Source organism: Drosophila subpulchrella, unplaced genomic scaffold (genome assembly GCF_014743375.2).
Source record: "Drosophila subpulchrella strain 33 F10 #4 breed RU33 unplaced genomic scaffold, RU_Dsub_v1.1 Primary Assembly Seq66, whole genome shotgun sequence".
Taxonomy (NCBI): domain Eukaryota; kingdom Metazoa; phylum Arthropoda; class Insecta; order Diptera; family Drosophilidae; genus Drosophila; species Drosophila subpulchrella.
Genome location: NW_023665702.1, coordinates 508,068 through 529,543, shown reverse-complemented (window position 1 = coordinate 529,543; position 21,476 = coordinate 508,068). Strand labels below are relative to the sequence as shown.

General features: G+C 50.2%; 1 protein-coding gene across 1 annotated transcript in view; it reads right to left on the bottom strand.

The window, feature by feature from the left end:
- Nucleotides 1-2,468: 2,468 nt before the first annotated feature.
- Nucleotides 2,469-21,476, bottom strand: part of LOC119562591 — a 40,130-nt gene continuing 21,122 nt past the window's right edge. The window contains exons 3-6 of the mRNA XM_037875814.1: nucleotides 9,634-11,014; nucleotides 9,188-9,534; nucleotides 7,444-8,006; nucleotides 2,469-5,325 (exon numbers count right to left, since the gene is read on the bottom strand). Coding sequence (XP_037731742.1) covers nucleotides 2,698-5,325; nucleotides 7,444-8,006; nucleotides 9,188-9,534; nucleotides 9,634-11,014 — 4,919 coding nt within the window. The 3' untranslated portion in view covers nucleotides 2,469-2,697. The remainder of the gene's footprint in view (nucleotides 5,326-7,443; nucleotides 8,007-9,187; nucleotides 9,535-9,633; nucleotides 11,015-21,476) is intronic.

The window sequence follows — 21,476 nt, the reverse complement described above, 5'->3', positions numbered from 1 at the left end:
AACGAGTGGCGTAGCCGATCCCTGAGAAAATACCAACAAAACTGCACGGCGTGGCCGTTCCCCCCTGGATGTGCGACTCACAAGCTACTGGGGTAGGGGGTAGGGATCCGAGGGGAGGATGGCCGGAGGCGACCCTTCCCTGTGCTCCCTGTGGTCGATCGAGTGGTCGTTTGCACTGAGTAAGCTTCTCTGGCGCAACACGATTCCCGACCGGCACAGATCACTGCACGTGGCTCGCGACTACCTAAACCGTATTTGGGGCGGGGTTCCCAGGAGAGGGTGGCCAGAGGCGATCCTTTCCTGTGCTCCTTGTGGGCGATCGGGGGGTCGTTTGCACTGAGTAGGCAGCTCTGGCGCAACACGATTCCCGACCGGCACAAATCACTGCACGTGGCTCGCGCCTACCTAAACCGTAATTGGGGCGGGGTTCCCAGGAGAGGGTGGCCAGAGGCGATCCTTTCTTATGCTCCTTGTGGGCGATCGGGTGGTCGTTTGCACTGAGTAAGCAGCTCTGGCGCAACACGATTCCCGACCGGCACAAATCACTGCACGTGGGTTCCCGAAAAATACACAAATTCACACGGACACATACTTCTTCATTCTCTCTTGTCTTTATTATTCGCTAGTACTACTACTACTACCCCTACTCGCACTCAGTCTGATCGCTATTGTCTCCTATTGTCCCACTTACTCCTTGGATCCGGCGTGCCGACGCTCGTGCCGCTGTACCACTCCGGGTTGAAGTCCGCTCCTAGGTCTGATCGCCTTGGCTGCCATTCGAGAAAAGAGAGCGAGCTTCCGCCCTTGCGGCCGCATGTCAGCCCGGCTTGCCGGGTTTCTTCGTTTCCCAACACAGTTTCTTATCGAACCTCCGCCTATCGCTATCGGCACTATCAGCTGTTGGCCCTCGGTAGACCAACACTGGGGGGTTTTCCAGCCCTGGTGCGCGCGATATTTAAATCGGATAGGCTTAGCTTCTAGTTTGAACTTAAATAAATTGCCTTCGTGGCGTAACGACTTATATTATAATTATATTATATATTACAACTTATAAATTAATGGCCTTCGTGGCGTAATCTCCAGTTGTATGCCTTCGTGGCGGAAATAGAAATGGCGAAATGTGGAGGGTGTGTTTCACGCATCCTCACACCCCCCCCTTTCTTCGGCGTGATTATGGCGGAGGGAAACGATCACCTCCCGCCCGGCGGTGATGGTGACTCGGAACCGATGACCCTCGATCTGGCGCAGGTAGCGCACCCTCCGTCGATCCTGCTCCTGGATGGATGCGACTAGGGCTGTAGGCAGTCGTCGCTGGTGGGTGTCTACCCTCCAGCCGACTGGGGCGACGATCCACTGGGCCTCCTCCATAACTTGTCCAGCGTCCGGACACTCCCGGAGGGCTTGCAGGACCTCATCCTCCTCTTCCTTGCTGAGGAACAATTTCAGGGCCGGTTCCCAGCCCAGCTCGCTTGGTGCGATCGTGCGGCCGGGAGTTTGCGGTACGGCGCGCGCAGAGGTGCCCAGGCCCGGCGATATTGGGTGCGGCGATCGCTGGCTGTGTGCTCGAAACATCCCTTCCGGGGTTCGTGGGGAGCTTTGCCGACGTCCGGGCGTTCGTGGTAGCGGACTGGTATAGTGGCTTCCACCTCCTGGGGGTGACGTCTGTCGCGGCGTTCTGGGAGATGCCCTCGGGGGCCGCTCTGGTGGTGATCCGGGCGATGCCTCTGGTAGGGCCGGCGGTGGCGGGTCTACGAAATCCTGGGGAGCGTTTCCTCCGACTCCTGGGTCCTGGCCAGCAGCGGGTCCTGCGTCCTCCTCGTTGGCGTCGTCCTCCTCCTCGTTAGCTTCGTCCTCCTCCTCGTTGGCTTCGTCGGAACCGTGCCCGGAGCTGAGTCTCCTCCCAGCGTCGGCTTCCCCAGGCTCTGGGTTGACGTAGCCGCCGTAGTCCTCCCAGGCCCGGTTAGCTTCGTCGATGACCGGCTGTTGGGGCGCGCGAAGTTACCCGGCTCCAAAGCGACCGTCCATCGCCACGGAGGAGTCATCGGAAGACATCGGGCTTCCCGAGGGGCATCGTTCGGCTTCCCACCGGCATTGCTCAAGGTAGCCGGGTGCGAACGCGTGGTGCTCCTGGCTCTGGATCCAAGCATCCACCGAACGGTGAACTGTTGCCGTCCCCGGTTCGCCGGATTCGAAGATCTGCAGCCGTGCCAAACGGGCTACCGTGGGTGCTGTCGGGTCGTCGTCCTCGTCCCCGATGCTCCAACTGCAAACGCCGCAGGTGGCTCGCCGCTAACGGCGATGCTTGCGTCCGGCGACCAGGGCACGGTGGAGATGGAGTCGCCGTTACGCCCTTCGCGTGACTGGAGGCTGAGGATTGGGCTGAAGCTGGGTGGTGTGGGGCTCCGGTCTGACAGGACCGAGTCCCGACTGGGGGGTGCGCCGTCGTTGGTATCCGTGTCCGAGTCACGGTGGTCGACCGGTTGGTAGACCCCTGCGACGTAGTATGGGTAGAAAGGCTCCATCCTGTTGTTGTAGTTCCGATCTGTAAATTGCTAGAATATTAGCCTAGGCCTACGTTCCTTACTGGCCCTGCCTGAGTGCGAGGATCGACTTATCTAGTGGGTACAACTCTCAGCTTAACCTAGTTTTTCTACTAAAGTTATTACTACGATGCTTTGGGTACATTGGTCGACTCCCTTATGTTGGGAACGCGCTCTCTCCGGTGGCTTCTTCCGGGTCCCCTAGTTGGTCACTGCGTTGGTGGTACTCCTTCAGGTCGCCTACTCCTGCTGTTCGCCTCTTCCTGTTTTCCATATGTTGTATCCTGACGATATTCGGGGAGAGGAACTTCAGCACCTTAAATGGCCCCGAGTACTTAGGAGCAAGCTTCGCGTTAAAGCCTTCGCTGGCCTTTGACAGGTGGTGGAGGCGGACCATCACCTGTGATCCGAGCTGAGGTCTCCACTCGCGACGTCGCAAATTGTAGTGGCGGCCTTGTTCCTGAGAAGCCATCTGGTTGGTTTCCAGCGCAGTGCGGAAAGCTTCCTGAAGTCGTTTAGCTCGCTCAGTGGGGTCCAACGGCGACGAGTGTAGACCAGGCGTGACCACATCAAAGAGGGCCCCTGGCAATCTGGGTTCCCTACCCTGCACCAGATAGGCGGGGCTGAAACCGGTGCTATCTGAGATGCTCGTGTTTATGGCCAGCGAGATCTCTGGCAGTAGCTGATCCCATGTCCGGTGATCCTGGTCCACGTACTGAGCTATCATTGTCTTGATGGTCCGGTTTGCCCGTTCGGTGGGGTTCTGCTGCGGGGAATAGGGAGCTGTGTACTCCAGTTTGATGCCGTTAGTGCGACAGAATGTCTTGAAACCGCGGCTGGTGAACTGCGTGCCGTTGTCGCAGATCAAAGTCCTGGGTGCTCCAAAGCGGGATATTATCCTTTCCCGAAATCCAAACTCCAGTTGGGCGGCTGTGGCCTTCTTTAGGGGTATGATCTCGACCCATTTGGAAAAGACATCTATAAATACGAGCAGCATGGTATTCCCTCGTCGGGTCCGAGGAAGAGGTCCAACGAAGTCGGCTCCGACGAGCGCAAATGGCTCCGTGGGATGGCGGGTGAGCATTTTGCCCGCCGGTTTGCGTTGACTCACCTTGTATTGTTGGCAAACCAAGCAGCTGGTGACGTACCGCACAACGTCTCGATGTAATCCCGGCCAGAAATATCGTTGGGCAATCCGTCTGCGAGTCTTCCGGATGCCCAGGTGACCAGCAGAAGGGTGGTCGTGGCATTCCTCCAGCACTCGTTGTCTCTGCTCCCGAGGCACGCAAAGCTTCCATGGGTTGCTGTTTCCCACGTCTGAGGTGTGTCCGATGTGTCGATACAGCTGTCCGTGATCCAGAGTGTAATCCGGAAACTTTTCGGGGCGCCTCTGGACTTCTTCTTGCATCCTCCGGATCCATTTGCACTGAGTTCCGTGCTCCGCGAGCAGCTGAAGCATCCCTAGGGGTTGTCGGGAGAGGGCGTCGGCGACAACGTTGTATTTGCCCTTCCGATAGAGGACGGTAAACTGGTATTGCTGCAGCTCCAGAGCCCACCGGGCTATGCGGCCCGTGGGGTTGTCAATCGAGTTCAACCACTTGAGAGCGAGGTGATCCGTAATCACGTCGAACTGGTAGCCCTCCAAGTAGCAGCGTAGCTTCCGCGTGGCCCAAACTATGGCGAGGCACTCCTTTTCGGTAGTGGAGTAGTTTTCCTCGGCCCGCTCGAGGCGTCGACTTACGTAGGCGATGACCTTCTCCTCTCCATCGATGCTCTGAGTGAGGACTGCTCCAAGTCCTGTATCACTTGCATCCGTCTGAAGCTGGAACTTGTATTCAAAATTTGGGCAGGCCAGTACCGGTGCGGCCGTTAGTCTGGCTTTGAGTGTCTCGAATGCCTGCTGTTGGGGCTCCTCCCAGCTCCACTTGACCCCCTTCCTGAGGAGTCGGGACATGGGCTGAACGATGGAGGCGAAATCCTGGACGAAGCGTCGATACCAAGATGCGATGCCCAAATGGCGACGGAGTTCCTTGACGTTGGTTGGCGGGCGTAGTCCCTGGATAGCAGCTATCTTATCTGGTTCCGTCCTGATGCCTTCTTCGCTGATCAAGTGGCCTAAGTATACCAGCTTTTTCTGGAAAAACTTGCACTTTCCTTGATTCAGCCGAAACTTTGCTTCCCGTAGTCGTCGGAAGACTTCCCTGAGATTCCTGGCATGTTCCTCCCACGTCGCCCCGATGACGATGATGTCATCCAAGTAGGCGAAGGCGTGGGGTTCCATATCCGGCCCGATGACGCTGTCAAGGGCTCGCTGGAACGTTGCTGGGGCAGAATGCAGTCCAAAGGGCATGACTTTCCAGTGGAAGAGTCCACGCCCAGGGACGGTGAAAGCCGTGCATTCGCGGCTTCCTTCCGCCATAGGGATCTGCCAGTATCCATTCTTAAGATCCAGCGTTGAGATGAACCGGGCGTTCCGTAGCCGCTCCAATATGTGGTTGATTCGTGGGAGTGGGTACGCATCGGGTATGGAATGTGCGTTGAGTTGCCGATAGTCGACGCACATCCGCATATCCCCTGTCTTCTTCCGCACGAGCACCAGCGGGGCGCTGTGCGGGCTACGAGAGGGCTCGATTCGGTCGTCTCGTAATAGCTCGTCCAACTGCTGATTGATTATGCTCTGCATGGCGGGGTTCTTTGGATAATACCGCTGCTTTAGTGGCTTATTATCCCGGAGAGTGATGGTATGCTCGGCGATCTCCGTTGGCCCGCGTTTGCGTTGACTCACCTTGTATTGTTGGCAAACCAAGCAGCTGGTGACGTACCGCACAACGTCTCGATGTAATCCCGGCCAGAAATATCGTTGGGCAATCCGTCTGCGAGTCTTCCGGATGCCCAGGTGACCAGCAGAAGGGTGGTCGTGGCATTCCTCCAGCACTCGTTGTCTCTGCTCCCGAGGCACGCAAAGCTTCCATGGGTTGCTGTTTCCCACGTCTGAGGTGTGTCCGATGTGTCGATACAGCTGTCCGTGATCCAGAGTGTAATCCGGAAACTTTTCGGGGCGCCTCTGGACTTCTTCTTGCATCCTCCGGATCCATTTGCACTGAGTTCCGTGCTCCGCGAGCAGCTGAAGCATCCCTAGGGGTTGTCGGGAGAGGGCGTCGGCGACAACGTTGTATTTGCCCTTCCGATAGAGGACGGTAAACTGGTATTGCTGCAGCTCCAGAGCCCACCGGGCTATGCGGCCCGTGGGGTTGTCAATCGAGTTCAACCACTTGAGAGCGAGGTGATCCGTAATCACGTCGAACTGGTAGCCCTCCAAGTAGCAGCGTAGCTTCCGCGTGGCCCAAACTATGGCGAGGCACTCCTTTTCGGTAGTGGAGTAGTTTTCCTCGGCCCGCTCGAGGCGTCGACTTACGTAGGCGATGACCTTCTCCTCTCCATCGATGCTCTGAGTGAGGACTGCTCCAAGTCCTGTATCACTTGCATCCGTCTGAAGCTGGAACTTGTATTCAAAATTTGGGCAGGCCAGTACCGGTGCGGCCGTTAGTCTGGCTTTGAGTGTCTCGAATGCCTGCTGTTGGGGCTCCTCCCAGCTCCACTTGACCCCCTTCCTGAGGAGTCGGGACATGGGCTGAACGATGGAGGCGAAATCCTGGACGAAGCGTCGATACCAAGATGCGATGCCCAAATGGCGACGGAGTTCCTTGACGTTGGTTGGCGGGCGTAGTCCCTGGATAGCAGCTATCTTATCTGGTTCCGTCCTGATGCCTTCTTCGCTGATCAAGTGGCCTAAGTATACCAGCTTTTTCTGGAAAAACTTGCACTTTCCTTGATTCAGCCGAAACTTTGCTTCCCGTAGTCGTCGGAAGACTTCCCTGAGATTCCTGGCATGTTCCTCCCACGTCGCCCCGATGACGATGATGTCATCCAAGTAGGCGAAGGCGTGGGGTTCCATATCCGGCCCGATGACGCTGTCAAGGGCTCGCTGGAACGTTGCTGGGGCAGAATGCAGTCCAAAGGGCATGACTTTCCAGTGGAAGAGTCCACGCCCAGGGACGGTGAAAGCCGTGCATTCGCGGCTTCCTTCCGCCATAGGGATCTGCCAGTATCCATTCTTAAGATCCAGCGTTGAGATGAACCGGGCGTTCCGTAGCCGCTCCAATATGTGGTTGATTCGTGGGAGTGGGTACGCATCGGGTATGGAATGTGCGTTGAGTTGCCGATAGTCGACGCACATCCGCATATCCCCTGTCTTCTTCCGCACGAGCACCAGCGGGGCGCTGTGCGGGCTACGAGAGGGCTCGATTCGGTCGTCTCGTAATAGCTCGTCCAACTGCTGATTGATTATGCTCTGCATGGCGGGGTTCTTTGGATAATACCGCTGCTTTAGTGGCTTATTATCCCGGAGAGTGATGGTATGCTCGGCGATCTCCGTTGGCCCGCTTAGCTCGTCGAAAAGCTGTAGCTCCTCCTGTAGAAAGTGGGCGGTTTCCTCGGCGTGAGGTTCTTTGGTCACCTGTAGCCTGGTTGGGTCCTCCGCTACAGTGGCCAGGTGTCCGTGGGGACAGTGGCTCCGGAACGGGTTGTGCTTCCGTGCGCTGGCTGCGTCCGACTGGGCTGGCAGCTGATATACACCGATTTTCCGTTGTGGTTCCCGCGGCCCAGGTGACGTGGCTGGTTTGCGCGTGTGAGTTTCCACCGTTGTGGTGGCCAACATGGCGCTCGTGGAGGGGCGTCGAAACGGGTTCTTCCCCTTTGCCGTGGCGGCGTCCGCCTGCGGCTGTAGGCCGTAGCTGTTCTCCGTGGTGATGCAGGTTCCTGCGGTGTCGCCTGACGGGTTCCTCGACAACGGGGGTCCCGAGGGGTCAGGACTTGTCTTCCGCACTGGCGCGCTTGGCTTTATGTGAGTCCTCGGAGCAGGCTTTGGAACTGTTTTGGTTCCCCCCTCGGTGCCTTGCGATGATTGCGGCGTACCGGGTGTGCTTGGGGATTGCGCGGTTGCGGCCGTAGGAGTCGCCCGCGTATCTGGGGTTGGTTCTACCTTCCGGGTGGCCGGTGGGGCTAGTTGCAAGCAGACTTGCCCGCAGATTAGAGTTGCGCTGATGGCGCAAAGAAAGTCGATGCCCAAAATCACTTCATCCAGGATCGTTGGCAGGACTAGTAGCGTCAGCCCGATCTGTCGGTCGTTTAAGCCGACTTGCGCCCGGAGGGCCTTGGTCACCTCTTTCTGGGATCCATCCGCCAGAGAGATGCGGGAGCGGACTTCTCTGCTGTTTCTTCCTGAGTCTAAGCGCTTGGCGATCGCTTCGCTGACAAAGCTTCGCGAGGCTCCTGTGTCAATTGTTGCCGAGAAAGGTTGTCCCTCGATGGTAACATTGGCAACAATTCGCCCCCCCGCCAGGCGGAGTGGGGAATCTAGTGATGGGGGAGCACCGAGTGGGTCACCGCAGGCTCCCGACGTGGGCGGCGACCCTGGCCGTTTTCCGTCCGGCGGCAGCAGTCGATGGTACGGATGCTTCGTTTCCCACAGTCCCAGCAGTACATCAGCGGTGGGTTTCGGCATTCTCGTGTGAAGTGTCCAACTTCCCCGCAGCGGTGACAAGCTCGGCCGATGTCAACCGGTGGTTCCGCTGCCTGGGCGATCATCCCGTTGGATATCGCCGGCCTCCTGGGTCCAGAGGGCGTTGGAGCGAGAAAGTTCTGGGGTCTAGGTGCGGGTTTTCCGCTGCTCTCCCTGCCGGAATTCCAGCTTGCGGTTGGAATTAGGGCTGCATGTCGAACGGGGTCTCGATCCCGTGCGATTTCGAACGCAGTTGCCAGTTGGGTAAGCCCCTCTAGTGAGGAGAACTCATGTCGCCGTATGAAAAGCTGGTACTCCGGCATCAAATTCTCGTAGATCCGCTCGAGCTCCTGGTCTAGTGAGTACTTGGCGCGTTGCATCATCAGGCGTAATTCCACTACGTATATTTTGAAGGGCTCGCCCACTTGTTGTTGCCTGGTCCGGATGGCATCTTCTAGGCTCTGGTAGTACCGCGGAGGCAAGAAAAACTCCAGAAACTCTCTCCGGAAAGTTTCCCATGGCTCGGTGTGCATTTGGTATGCCCGGTACCAGCCTTCGGCGCGGCCTGAGAGAAGTCCAATGACGGCCCGCGGTATGTCACTCGTTCTCACATTGTAGGCAGTGGCACCTTCCTCGATGCGTTCTATAAAATGAACGGGGTCTGACTGTCCGTCAAACAGTACGCCCCATCCTCGCAGTTTCTCGGCGAACACTGCCGCGGATATAGGGCTGTGCGTAAGATGGGCGGCTGGGTTGGCGGCCGGTATCTCCCGTCCAGGGCTTTTCCGTAGGTTCCCTAAGCAGGGCACGGGAAGCGTGTGATCCTCAATTCCGGGCATCGGTGAGGTGGCCCGACTGGTGGACGTCCTCTGGGTGGGTGCTTCCGGGTACATTGCCTCCAGTGCGGCAAAGCGTTCTCGTAGAGCCGGGCTGTGGTCTCCTCCTCCGATGAAGGATGCCAATCGTGGTCGTAGTTCGTCTACTTGGCCGTTCGCGTCAAGTCCAAACTCTTTTAGCAGAGCCTGCAGCTCGTCCTTCCGGCGGTAGGCGATCCACCTGACCCCCATGTTTGCGGTCGTGGAATCACCCCCGGATGCGGTGAAAAACCTGTCCTCTTCCAGTCCGGCAGCTGCCGGATCTGGCTTTGATTCTGCGTCCTCTGACGTTTTCTTTCCCGAGACACTGGGCATACGCGCGGTGGCGCTGCCGATGGCTCTGCTGGGGATCACTCGGTGAGCGCTAGTGGCGTGACTGGGCGCTGGGCGCACGGCAGATGCTGCTGACGTGCGGCACTGGCTGACCGATGTGGTTGCGGCTGGCGCTCCCGTTGGCGCTCGGTGAGTGCGGCTGGTGAGCGGCGGTGCTGATCGTTGGGCGCTCCTGGTGGCGCTCGTAGCGTGGCGGGTGACCACGTATCCGGCGCGTTTGGCGCTGCTGAGGGCGCGGTTGGGCGCTGCTGATGGGCGCTGCTATGGGCGCTGCTGTGGGCGCTGCTGGTGGCGCTCGGTGGGTGCTGCTGATGGTGCAAAAGACGCCGCCCGATGGGCGCTGAACGCTGCTGAGGGCGCGGGGCCGCTCGTTGCGTGCTCCTGGTGACGCTCGTTGTGTGGCTGGTGACCACGTATCCGGCGCGTTTGGCGCTGCTGAGGGCGCGGTTGGGCGCTGCTGATGGGCGCTGCTATGGGCGCTGCTGTGGGCGCTGCTGGTGGCGCTCGGTGGGTGCTGCTGATGGTGCAAAAGACGCCGCCCGATGGGCGCTGAACGCTGCTGAGGGCGCGGGGCCGCTCGTTGCGTGCTCCTGGTGACGCTCGTTGTGTGGCTGGTGACCACGTGTCCGGCGCTGTTGTTGGCGCTGCTGGTTGGCGCTCCTGATGGCGCTCGGTGATTGGCGCTGCTAAGGGCGCCTGTTGGGCACTAACGCCGATCGATGGGCGCTGAACGCTGCTGAGGGCGCGGAAGCCGCTCGGTTGGCACTGCTGTTGCCCTGCTTGATGGCGCTCGGTGGTATCCGCTCGTAGGGCGCTGCTGGTGGCGCGGTGGGTGCTGTCGGCAGGCGCTAGTGAAGACGAAGTGGACGCTCCTGTGGATCCCGTGGGGGGCGTTGCTGATGGGCGCTGTTGGTGGCGCTCTGTGGGCACCTGATGGCCACGTGGGTGGCACTGCGCGGCGCGGGTGACGCTGCTGAGGGCGCGGTAGCCGCTCGGTTGGCACTGCTGTTGCCCTGCTTGATGGCGCTCGGTGGTATCCGCTCGTAGGGCGCTGCTGGTGGCGCGGTGGGTGCTGTCGGCAGGCGCTAGTGAAGACGAAGTGGACGCTCCTGTGGATCCCGTGGGGGGCGTTGCTGATGGGCGCTGTTGGTGGCGCTCTGTGGGCACCTGATGGCCACGTGGGTGGCACTGCGCGGCGCGGGTGACGCTGCTGAGGGCGCGGTAGCCGCTCGGTTGGTACTGCTGTTGCCCTGCTTGATGGCGCTCGGTGGTATCCGCTCGTAGGGCGCTGCTGGTGGCGCGGTGGGTGCTGTCGGCAGGCGCTAGTGAAGACGAAGTGGACGCTCCTGTGGATCCCGTGGGGGGCGTTGCTGATGGGCGCTGTTGGTGGCGCTCTGTGGGCACCTGATGGCCACGTGGGTGGCACTGCGCGGCGCGGGACGCTGCTGGGTCTGCGCTGCTGATAACGCGGCTGGCGGCGCGGGTGACGCTGCTGAGGGCGCGGTGGCCGCGCTGTGCGTGCTCCTGGTGGGAGCGCTGTGTGGGCGCTGCTGAGGGCGCGGCTAGGCGCTGCGGGGCCGCTTTCTGTGGGCGCTGCTCGGGGCGCGGTATGCGCTTGACGGCTTCGTGGGAGGCCACGTGGCTATGTGGCGCTCCGGGAGTGGTTGGCGTTGGCGGGCGCAGCGTTACGGGATCCCCTACTCTAACTATTCCTGCGGTCTCCTATCTTTCTCTAAATCTCGTCTACTGGACATGGGTCTTTAGACCATGCGGTTGGTGGTAAAACCCCAACTCTCCTGAAGGATATCTAGTCGTCCTTATTCGTCCCTGCTCGGGCGCCAAACTGTAAGGACCTTTTTCATGGGCTGGGATAAAACTCAGTCCGGCCAGGGTCCTCTACAGTTAAATTTGTAGAAAAGTATTGGGACGAAACTGGACGGGGAGTTGCCGCGGGGATTTGTGGGGAAAGGAGGCCAGAGTATCCGCATTGCACCGAGTAAGCAGCTCTAGCGCAACACGGCACCCGAAAAGTATAGTGGAGGGCGGGGCTGCTCCCGGCGAAAATGCTAACGAAACGAGTGGCGTAGCCGATCCCTGAGAAAATACCAACAAAACTGGACGGCGTGGCCGTTCCCCCCTGGATGTGCGACTCACAAGCTACTGGGGTAGGGGGTAGGGATCCGAGGGGAGGATGGCCGGAGGCGACCCTTCCCTGTGCTCCCTGTGGTCGATCGAGTGGTCGTTTGCACTGAGTAAGCTTCTCTGGCGCAACACGATTCCCGACCGGCACAGATCACTGCACGTGGCTCGCGGCTACCTAAACCGTATTTGGGGCGGAGTTCCCAGGAGAGGGTGGCCAGAGGCGATCCTTTCCTGTGCTCCTTGTGGGCGATCGGGTGGTCGTTTGCACTGAGTAAGCAGCTCTGGCGCAACACGATTCCCGACCGGCACAAATCACTGCACGTGGGTTCCCGAAAAATACACAAATTCACACGGACACATACTTCTTCATTCTCTCTTGTCTTTATTATTCGCTAGTACTACTACTACTACCCCTACTCGCACTCAGTCTGATCGCTATTGTCTGTCCCACTTACTCCTTGGATCCGGCGTGCCGACGCTCGTGCCGCTGTACCACTCCGGGTTGAAGTGTAGTATGCACTTATATCGAATATCTACTGTACCAAGAGTACTTGAAACAAACACACTGTAACACTTTGTTGCATTGTTTTTATAAACAAAAGGCTCGGTCAAAAACCCTAAGTGGCCGAAACATGAGTCGATCGGCGCGCTTAAAGAAAGTGCAAGTGTCAGCATTCTGTTGCACACGCCGGCCGCTCAGCCAAACTCAATTACATACACATGCCCTCGCGCTCCAGCCAAAGAGAGCATAATTAAATACACTTTATATACATAAGATATACATAGCCATCTCTCTGCCGCCCAACTGTAAGCAGCGCAGCAACGAGAATTAGGCTTACTTAGATCCTAAGGCAAATTGTAAAAATCAGAAACAACTTGACGTTGGAAGCGGCACTAATGCTGCTCCAGATTTTGAATAAAGATTTTATATAAAGAATTACAATAACCAATAAAAGATGTCTACTTTTTATGGCGACAGGATTTTAAATAAAGAATTACAATAATAGAAAATAAAAGATGACATTACTCTACATGGCGACCGTGACTTTGGTCCTAAAGGATCTGGACCTGGATCTGGACATGGATCGGGACTTCGAAAAATAAAACAGCAACCAAGGCGACAGCAGCAATCAACAACAACAAAGACAACAGCAACAACAAAGGCAACAACAGCAAAAACGGCAGCAACAACAAGAACAAGAGAAGAAACGCAGTGAGTAGAGTGTGATGTGTGCCAAAAGAAGTGGCGTGGTCAAAAGATTAAAAGCCAGAAAGGCTCATCTACTGAAGCTGCTCAACAGCGGCAAAGCAATACAGTGGAACGACTCGGTAAAAATACATGCCGAAGTCGAATACCTAAAAAATTTGCTATCAGAACGAAAAAATCAGACCACAGCTACAGCCACATCCACCTACCCTGTAATACAAAATATTTCAAAAAATAAAAACACATTGCCTCCTCCAGGAAAAGTAGCCATCCCAAAACTAAAGAAGACGTGCCTAGATGACTGCGAGGGACCACTGTGCTCCCCGTTCTGCGAGTACACCTGTGTAGCCAGCACCGGTGCCCCACCATGAAGTACACCTGTGCAGCCAGCACCGGTACCAAGGAAGTGTGAACCGACAGCGCTACCAAGAGCGCATAATTTTTTTTATCTTTGCACTGCGTTGCAAAAATTTTTTTAATTGCACTGCGATGCATATTTTTTCATTTATTTTATAAAAACAATTGTAAAAATTGAGCGACATAAAAGTTGCCCGATTAGAGTATGGCCTTAAAACCATACACAAAATAGGCAGGAAATTATATGTAAAATATGATAATAATTGGTCAAAAACAAAAAAAAAAAGTAAAATCAAAATTAATAATATTTGTTGGGGCGGTGCGGCTTGATCGATGGAAATAGTTGAAGCCCCAAGACTGAATGGTACCCAAAAAAACACGGGAGTACTTTTGGGGTTTTTCGCGACGAGCGTAGGTGTTTATTAGTACACTTTGAAACATGAACTGCCTAAGCCTAACTTAACTTAAGCGCTCCAGAGCAGAGCGGAGACTTAGGGGAGAGATGGAGAGGGAGAGCGGACGGCAGTGCGAGCGCGCGAGATGTAGACATCTGGATAAAACTGCCGCTCGACACTGCCTCCTGAAATTAAACGCCCTTTTGACGTGAACATTCTCCCCCCCCTTGCGAGGACACCCGTAGCAAGAACCTCAGGATAGTAGGCTCAGGAATACGTTGGAAGTGTAGATCGGTCGTCGGTATGTAGGAGAGTGTGGTGGTCCTTTCCACACTTGTGGCAGTGATGACCACTACGGCAGGAGTCCTTGGTATGATTGTGAGCCAAGCAATTGGAGCAGTACTTCTGGATATGTACTTCCTGGAGCCGATCCTGGGGGCTTAGCCGTAGAAAGTGGTGGCACTTCCGTAGAGGATGGATCTTTTGGCAGACTCGGCATTGGTAGGATTTAATACCTCGAGTACGTCTGCCATCCAAGGATGGGTATGGAACCCAATACTCGGATGGAGTATTCTTAGGAGGGACTTTTTGTACGGAAACTTGCGCTGAATAGGACGAAATGATGTGTGGAACTGAGGCGGTTACTGGCCTTGGAGGGTCGGATGGAATCGTCGGAGTAGTAGGGCCGCTGTTTCGATGCAGCAATGTGTGATGCCGATCTTGGCAAGTGAGACAGTTGTGAGCGCTTGTGCAATCCCGGAATTGATGGCTACTTGCAAAGCAATTGGAGCACAACTGCTTCCTTTGAATACAGGCTAGGCGATCGTCTACCGTCATCTGTAAGAAGCGTGGACATATACGCACGGGGTGGTTCTTCTTGGAACACAGATCGCAGCCCTTGGGTATCGGAACTAACCTTGTGTTGAAGGAATTTATTTTTGGAAATTCTGCCACTCGATTTGTGTCTTTGGACTGGACGTGGTGGAAATTGGCAGATCGGAAGCTATCGACGGCCTCAAGAGTTCGATGGCGCTCTGTCAAATATGAATCAAGCTCAAGCCACGTAGGAATTTCGGCTTTATTTTGGATGGATTGCTCCCATAGTGAGAGAGTGAGCTTTGGTAGTTTTGTCGAGCACATATAAACCAGGATAGGGTCCCAATTCTCAATATTAACACCGGAAAATTTTAAGGAAGTTAAGCAACCTTGAAAAGTGCGTTGAAGTTCCTTTAAGGCTGCTCCCGACTCCTGTGCTATGGATTGCACATTGAAAAGTGTTTTCAGGTGACTGTTAACCTGCAATCGCTTATTTTCGAAACGCTCAGTTAGGTTATTCCAGGCTGAGCGAAAGCCATCATTGGTGAGTGGGGATCTTGAAACTATGGAATGAGCTTCGCCATTTGTTTTTGAATTTAAGTGGAATAATTTTTCAACGGGCGTTAGACTCGGATTGTCTATGTATATTGCCGTAAAAAGGTCCCGGAAAGTCGGCCAGCGAAGATAGTCGCCAGAGAAAACCTCTGTGTCGATAGGAGGGAGCCGACAGCCATAAGACGTGGAATTTCGGGACGGAGTTACTGGAGCTTGAGGTATTTGGGAGGAGCCTTTTTGGATTTGTTCCATCAACTGCGCGGCAAATATTTCGTAAGTGGAGTACGTTTGGTAATACGTGGACTTTAGTATGGATTTTGTGTCTGCGGCGCTCTCGCCGGCAGATATAATGCTGTCGGAGCATATGTCGTATGCTGCCTTTACCGTTTGCCACAAGGAATTGAGGTGATCGCGACGGATGTTACAGACGGATAACGTTGGTGTAGGAGCACCTGGAGCGTTCACAGTGGCCTCAAAGTGGATCAGACAGTCAGCTGTGGCCATAAATCGGGTTAAAGCGGATTTTACTGATGTTGCCATGACGTTAAATAATTTAGAATTTTAATTCAGATGTAAGGAAACGGATTGGAATCAAATTGGAATTTAGGAACCAATTAAGATTGTAAATATATACGGTCACACTGTCGGATAGGCAATAAATATTTATTATATCGGATGGTCGGACTTATGTAAGGAATTACGGACTTTAATATTGTTTGTTTGAAAGGAACACTTTTTGTGAGCTATTGACCCACTGTGCACTGGCGATATACGTATGTATGCACACTGTACATATGTACATATGTGGGGTGCGAGTAGCGGAATAACGTTGCGGGAATTGGAAAGACTTCGCTTATGTTTGTATGTCGGTGCGTTTGTTTGTCACCTGCACAACTAAATTGCAAACGATTTGCTGGAGTAAATTTGTGGATATTGTCACTTTGTTTTTAATTTTAGAAATAGTATAGCCGTATTTGTAGGTCGAGAAAAGTAGTTGGAGTGGACTGTATTAGAAAAAAGTAGTTCGAGTGGACTGTATTAGATTGTTTTTGTAAATATACACATGCAGCTGGAACACAGTAAAAAATAAAGAGTGCAAATCTTAAGGACAATCTTTATGATCGGGAATTTTTTACTGTGGCTGAGTTATATTTTACACACAATTGGAATTGAAAATATATTTCAGAAATATTTTTGTTGAATAGTAGCACTGAAATATCTTCTGGAATTGTTTCAAGTGTACAATTGTGGGCAAAGGAAACTGGAATAATGTCGGGCACAAGTAACGGAATCGAAATACATATATTAAATGCCGTTGCGTCGGATTAATCACTTTTGGATTTAGACAATATATCATACAGAAAGTTAGTCGAAATAGGGTTCGAAAAACTGGCGTATGACCGGCAATTATAGTAAGTGGAACTTATCTGGAGCGGTTCAAGCCTGCTGGGACAAAATCAAAGAAAACTCCAGGAGAGGAAAATCCAAAGATTTTGAAATCCGGCTCGAAGGACCAAAATGTTGGGGCGGTGCGGCTTGATCGATGGAAATAGTTGAAGCCCCAAGACTGAATGGTACCCAAAAAAACACGGGAGTACTTTTGGGGTTTTTCGCGACGAGCGTAGGTGTTTATTAGTACACTTTGAAACATGAACTGCCTAAGCCTAACTTAACTTAAGCGCTCCAGAGCAGAGCGGAGACTTAGGGGAGAGATGGAGAGGGAGAGCGGACGGCAGTGCGAGCGCGCGAGATGTAGACATCTGGATAAAACTGCCGCTCGACACTGCCTCCTGAAATTAAACGCCCATTTGACGTGAACCAAAATGTTGGGGCGATGCGGCTTGATCGTTGGAAATAGTTGAAGCCCCAAGACTGATTGGTACCCAAAAAACACGGGAGTACTTTTGGGGTTTTTTTCGCGACGAGCGTAGGTGTTTATTAGTACACTTTGAAACATGAACTGCCTAAGCCTAACTTAACTTAAGCGCTCCAGAGCAGAGCGGAGACTTAGGGGAGAGATGGAGAGGGAGAGCGGACGGCAGTGCGAGCGCGCGAGATGTAGACATCTGGATAAAACTGCCGCTCGACACTGCCTCCTGAAATTAAACGCCCTTTTGACGTGAACAATATTAAACTAGTTGTTTATGAATAACATTAACAACATTTACGAATTGATTCAAAAATCAAAAGAATTTGACAGACCAAGATATATATTAAGAATACCAACCCCAAAGATGGGTTTAATAGATACAAAAACAGTGGATTCCACTGCAAATGTTATTAATAAGGTAGAATCAAACCCCATAGACTTAGAATTAATTCATACATTGCTTATAATAATTGTTGTAATAATGTGCGCAAACTGTTTCTATAAACTTTATAAATTGCACAATAAATGTCTAAAAAAAAAAATATATGAGCCAGGCAAATGATCTGGACAAAATTTAAACATTTTGGCACAAACAACATTATTATAAAAATATTGCTGTATTGAAATTTTAAAAAGTTAAAGAAAATGGAATAAAAAACAAATAAATAAATAAAAACAAATTAATTAAAAATGGCTACGCTAAAAGCAATTGCAAACACATATGATAGGGACATCTATTTTAGAGAAAGAATTCTGCAACTAGTTGCACCAACTTCAGTAAGCATTTACGAGTTAGAAAACTTATATATTGAAACATTTAATTTAGATGCCTCTCCACTAATTCATTGCACAAGCACCCAAAAGGCAATTGTCCTATCAACCATCCCAGGGGTACAGGTTAGATCAGTAGTAGACGAACACCCAATACTAGGTAAAACAATAGTAATGATGGTCTCCAAGAAATAATTCATCTCCACAATATAATGGAATGGAATGAATTATATAAGCAGCTAAATAATATAAAAGTTGACTTTGACAAATCATATAAGTCACTTACTCAAAACAGGCCAATTCAAAAGAATACCATTAAAAAACATGTGGAAATTCTAGTAAAATGCTTTAATGAAGCACGAATACTAATATATGGCCAGAAGGAAAAATTAAATCAAGATCATTGGTCCCAAGTATCAAAATTTTTGATCAGACTACGATATAATTTAATATCAATTAAACAAAAGTTTAAGTTGGACATATCGGTACCAACTATACTTAACACCTCCCTAGCAGTTGAAACTGGTGATGAATCGGAATCAACAAAACAAACTGACAGTGACCAAATAGAATCAGAAGACCTTACAGAAACAAATCCTAAAATAGAAGAGCAAGATTTAAATAATCTTACTATTCCAGCTGTTTTAATGTCAGATCTGGATAATTCTACAGATTCTGATGATAATTCCTTAATAGAAAATAAAATAAGAAACAATATCACAATGGCACAATCTAATATTGATTTCATTAACACAGCATCCAAACTTATACCAGTTTTCGATGGTAAATCTGAAAACTTAACAAGTTTTATGGATGCATTAGAAATAATAGAATCAATAAAAGGCGAACACGAACAATTAGCAGTTTCAATTATAAAAACAAAGCTAAAAGGTGTCGCCAGAAATCTAATCGGAGATGAAACAACAATAGCTGAAGTCATTTCCAGATTAAAAAACAACGTCAAAGGCGAATCTGTAGAAGTGTTGTCAGCAAAACTGATGAGCCTACAACAACGCAATAAGACTGCCAACCAGTACACACAAGAGGTTGAGCAGATGACGAAATCCTTAGAAGGTGCATTTATAACAGATGGCTTATCCCTAGAGTTAGCCAGACGTTATTCCACTCGGCATGCAGTGAAAGCAATGACTAAAAATTGCCAAATAGATAAGGTAAAAACTATAATGCAAGCCGGTACCTTCAATACAATGAATGAAGCCATATCCAAATTTGTAAGCAGTTGCACAGAAGCAACCGGACAGCCAAACACTGTCCTATTTTACAAAAATTACCCGCAGCGCGGTGGAAATCGCGGACGAGGTAATAATCGAGGTAATAATCGAGGAAATGATAACAATACCAGATATTATCAGAATAACGGATATAATCAAAACAATGGTTATAACAGAAATAACCAAAATAACAATTATAACAGAAATAACAACCGTGGTGGAAACACCAGCGGCGGAAACAGCCGTGGGGGAAACAACAACCACAATAACAATGTTAGAGTGGCGCAAACAAATTTGGGAAACTACCAAACACCTTTAGATACACGACAGTAAACAACATCAAAATTCACACTTTAAATCTCAGTCAAAATACATTTGTCACTTTCACGAACGTAGCAACAGGAAAAGAATTAGTTCTCTTACTAGACACAGGTGCGGAAATATCCTTATTGAAGGAAAATTCTGATAATTTTCAAAACATTCAAGATAATCACATCATAAACATACAGGGTATAAGTCAGGAAGTTACAAAATCTAAAGGCTTAACTTCTATTGAAATTCAAACTTCTAAGTACATAATTCAACATGATTTCCATATCGTAAATATGCAATTCGCTATTCCATGTGATGGAGTACTAGGAATCGATTTTATCAAAAGATACAACTGTCAATTAGACTTCAAGCCGTCTGAAGACTGGCTTATAATAAGACCAAATAACCTAAAATATCCAATTTATGTTCCAATAGCATACAGTTCTGGCAACAACTCCCTAATTCTGCCAGCAAGATCCCAAGTCGTCCGAAAAATCGAAATAAATTCAGAAGAAGACAGTGTATTAATTCCGAATCAAGAAATTCAGCATGGTATCTATATCGCAAATACCATAGCAACAGTCCAAAATGCATATATAAGATTACTAAATACTACAAACACAGATCAAGTAGTCTATATCAAAAACATTCATCATGAACCACTTTCAAACTACGACATAGTAAAAACGAACTTAGAAGACAGACAAAAAATTGTATTATCCCAACTTGCAAAAACTTCCCGCCTCAATTCAATAAACAACTTACAGCATTATGCACCCAGTATAGTGATGTGTTCGGACAAGAAACCGAATCGATCACTACCAATAATTTTTATAAACAAAAGCTGAGATTAATTGATGATGAACCCGTATATATAAAAAATTATAGAAATCCTCATAGTCAACAAGACGAAATTCAAAAACAAGTCCAAAAACTCATCAATGATGAAATAGTGGAACCCTCTGTATCACCTTATAATAGCCCACTTCTGTTAGAACCAAAAAAGTCACTTGCAAATACGGAAAATAAAAAATGACGATTAGTAATTGACTATCGTCAAATTAATAAAAAACTTTTGTCTGATAAATTCCCATTACCTAGAATCGATGATATTTTAGATCAACTAGGTAGAGCAAAATACTTCTCATGCCTTGACTTAATGTCAGGTTTCCATCAAATTGAACTGGAAAAAAGTTCACGGGATATAACATCTTTTTCAACAAACAATGGTTCGTACCGCTTCACGCGATTACCATTCGGTTTAAAAATAGCGCCAAACTCTTTTCAAAGAATGATGACTATAGCTTTCTCTGGATTAGAACCTTCGCAAGCATTTCTTTATATGGATGACTTAATAGTCATAGGTTGTTCCGAAAAACATATGCTCAAGAACTTAACTGATGTTTTCGAGACATGTAGGAAACACAACCTGAAGTTACATCCTGAAAAATGTTCATTTTTCATGCATGAAGTCACTTTCTTAGGACATAAATGCACAGATAAAGGAATCTTGCCCGACGACAAAAAATACGACGTCATTCAAAATTATCCAGTCCCACATGATGCGGACGGCGCTAGAAGATTCGTTGCATTTTGCAATTATTACCGACGTTTTATAAAGAATTTTGCTGAATACTCCCGTCACATAACAAGATTATGTAAGAAAGATGTAAAATTCGAATGGACAACACAATGTCAAAACGCCTTCGAACATCTTAAATCAGCATTAATAAATCCTACTCTGTTGCAATATCCAGATTTTAGCAAAGAATTTTGCATAATCACAGATGCTAGCAAATACGCTTGTGGAGCAGTCCTAACTCAAAACAAAAATGGACTACAGCTTCCAGTGGCATACGCATCAAGATCCTTTACGAAAGGTGAAAGCAACAAGAGCACCACAGAACAAGAATTAGCAGCCATTCATTGGGCAATAACACACTTCAGACCATATATTTATGGTAGACAATATATGGTCACTGTCAAAACAGACCATAGAGCACTGACATACTTATTTTCAATGGTAAATCCAAGTTCCAAACTAACACGAATGAGACTTGAATTAGAGGAATATAATTTTACGGTGGAGTATCTAAAGGGTAAAGACAACTATGTAGCCGATGCGCTCTCCAGAATAACAATCACAGACCTAACAAATATACAAACAAGTAATAAAATTCTGAAAGTCACTACCAGAAACCAAAGTAGACAGAAATCCTGCGCAGGAAAAGATCAAATAGAATTGCATAAGCAACCTATAGAAAAAGCTTCAAAGCCCAACGTATATGAAGTCATAAACAATGATGAAGTACGTAAAGTAGTGACCTTGCATGTAAATAATAAAATGTGTTTATTTAAGCACGGAAAGAAAATTACAGCAAGTTATGATGTAAGCGATTTGTATACTAATGGAACCATTGACTTAGGTCAATTCTTTCAAAGGCTTGAAAAGCAGGCCGGTATTCACAAAGTCAGCCAACTCAAAGTGGCACCGTGGGAAAATATCTTTGA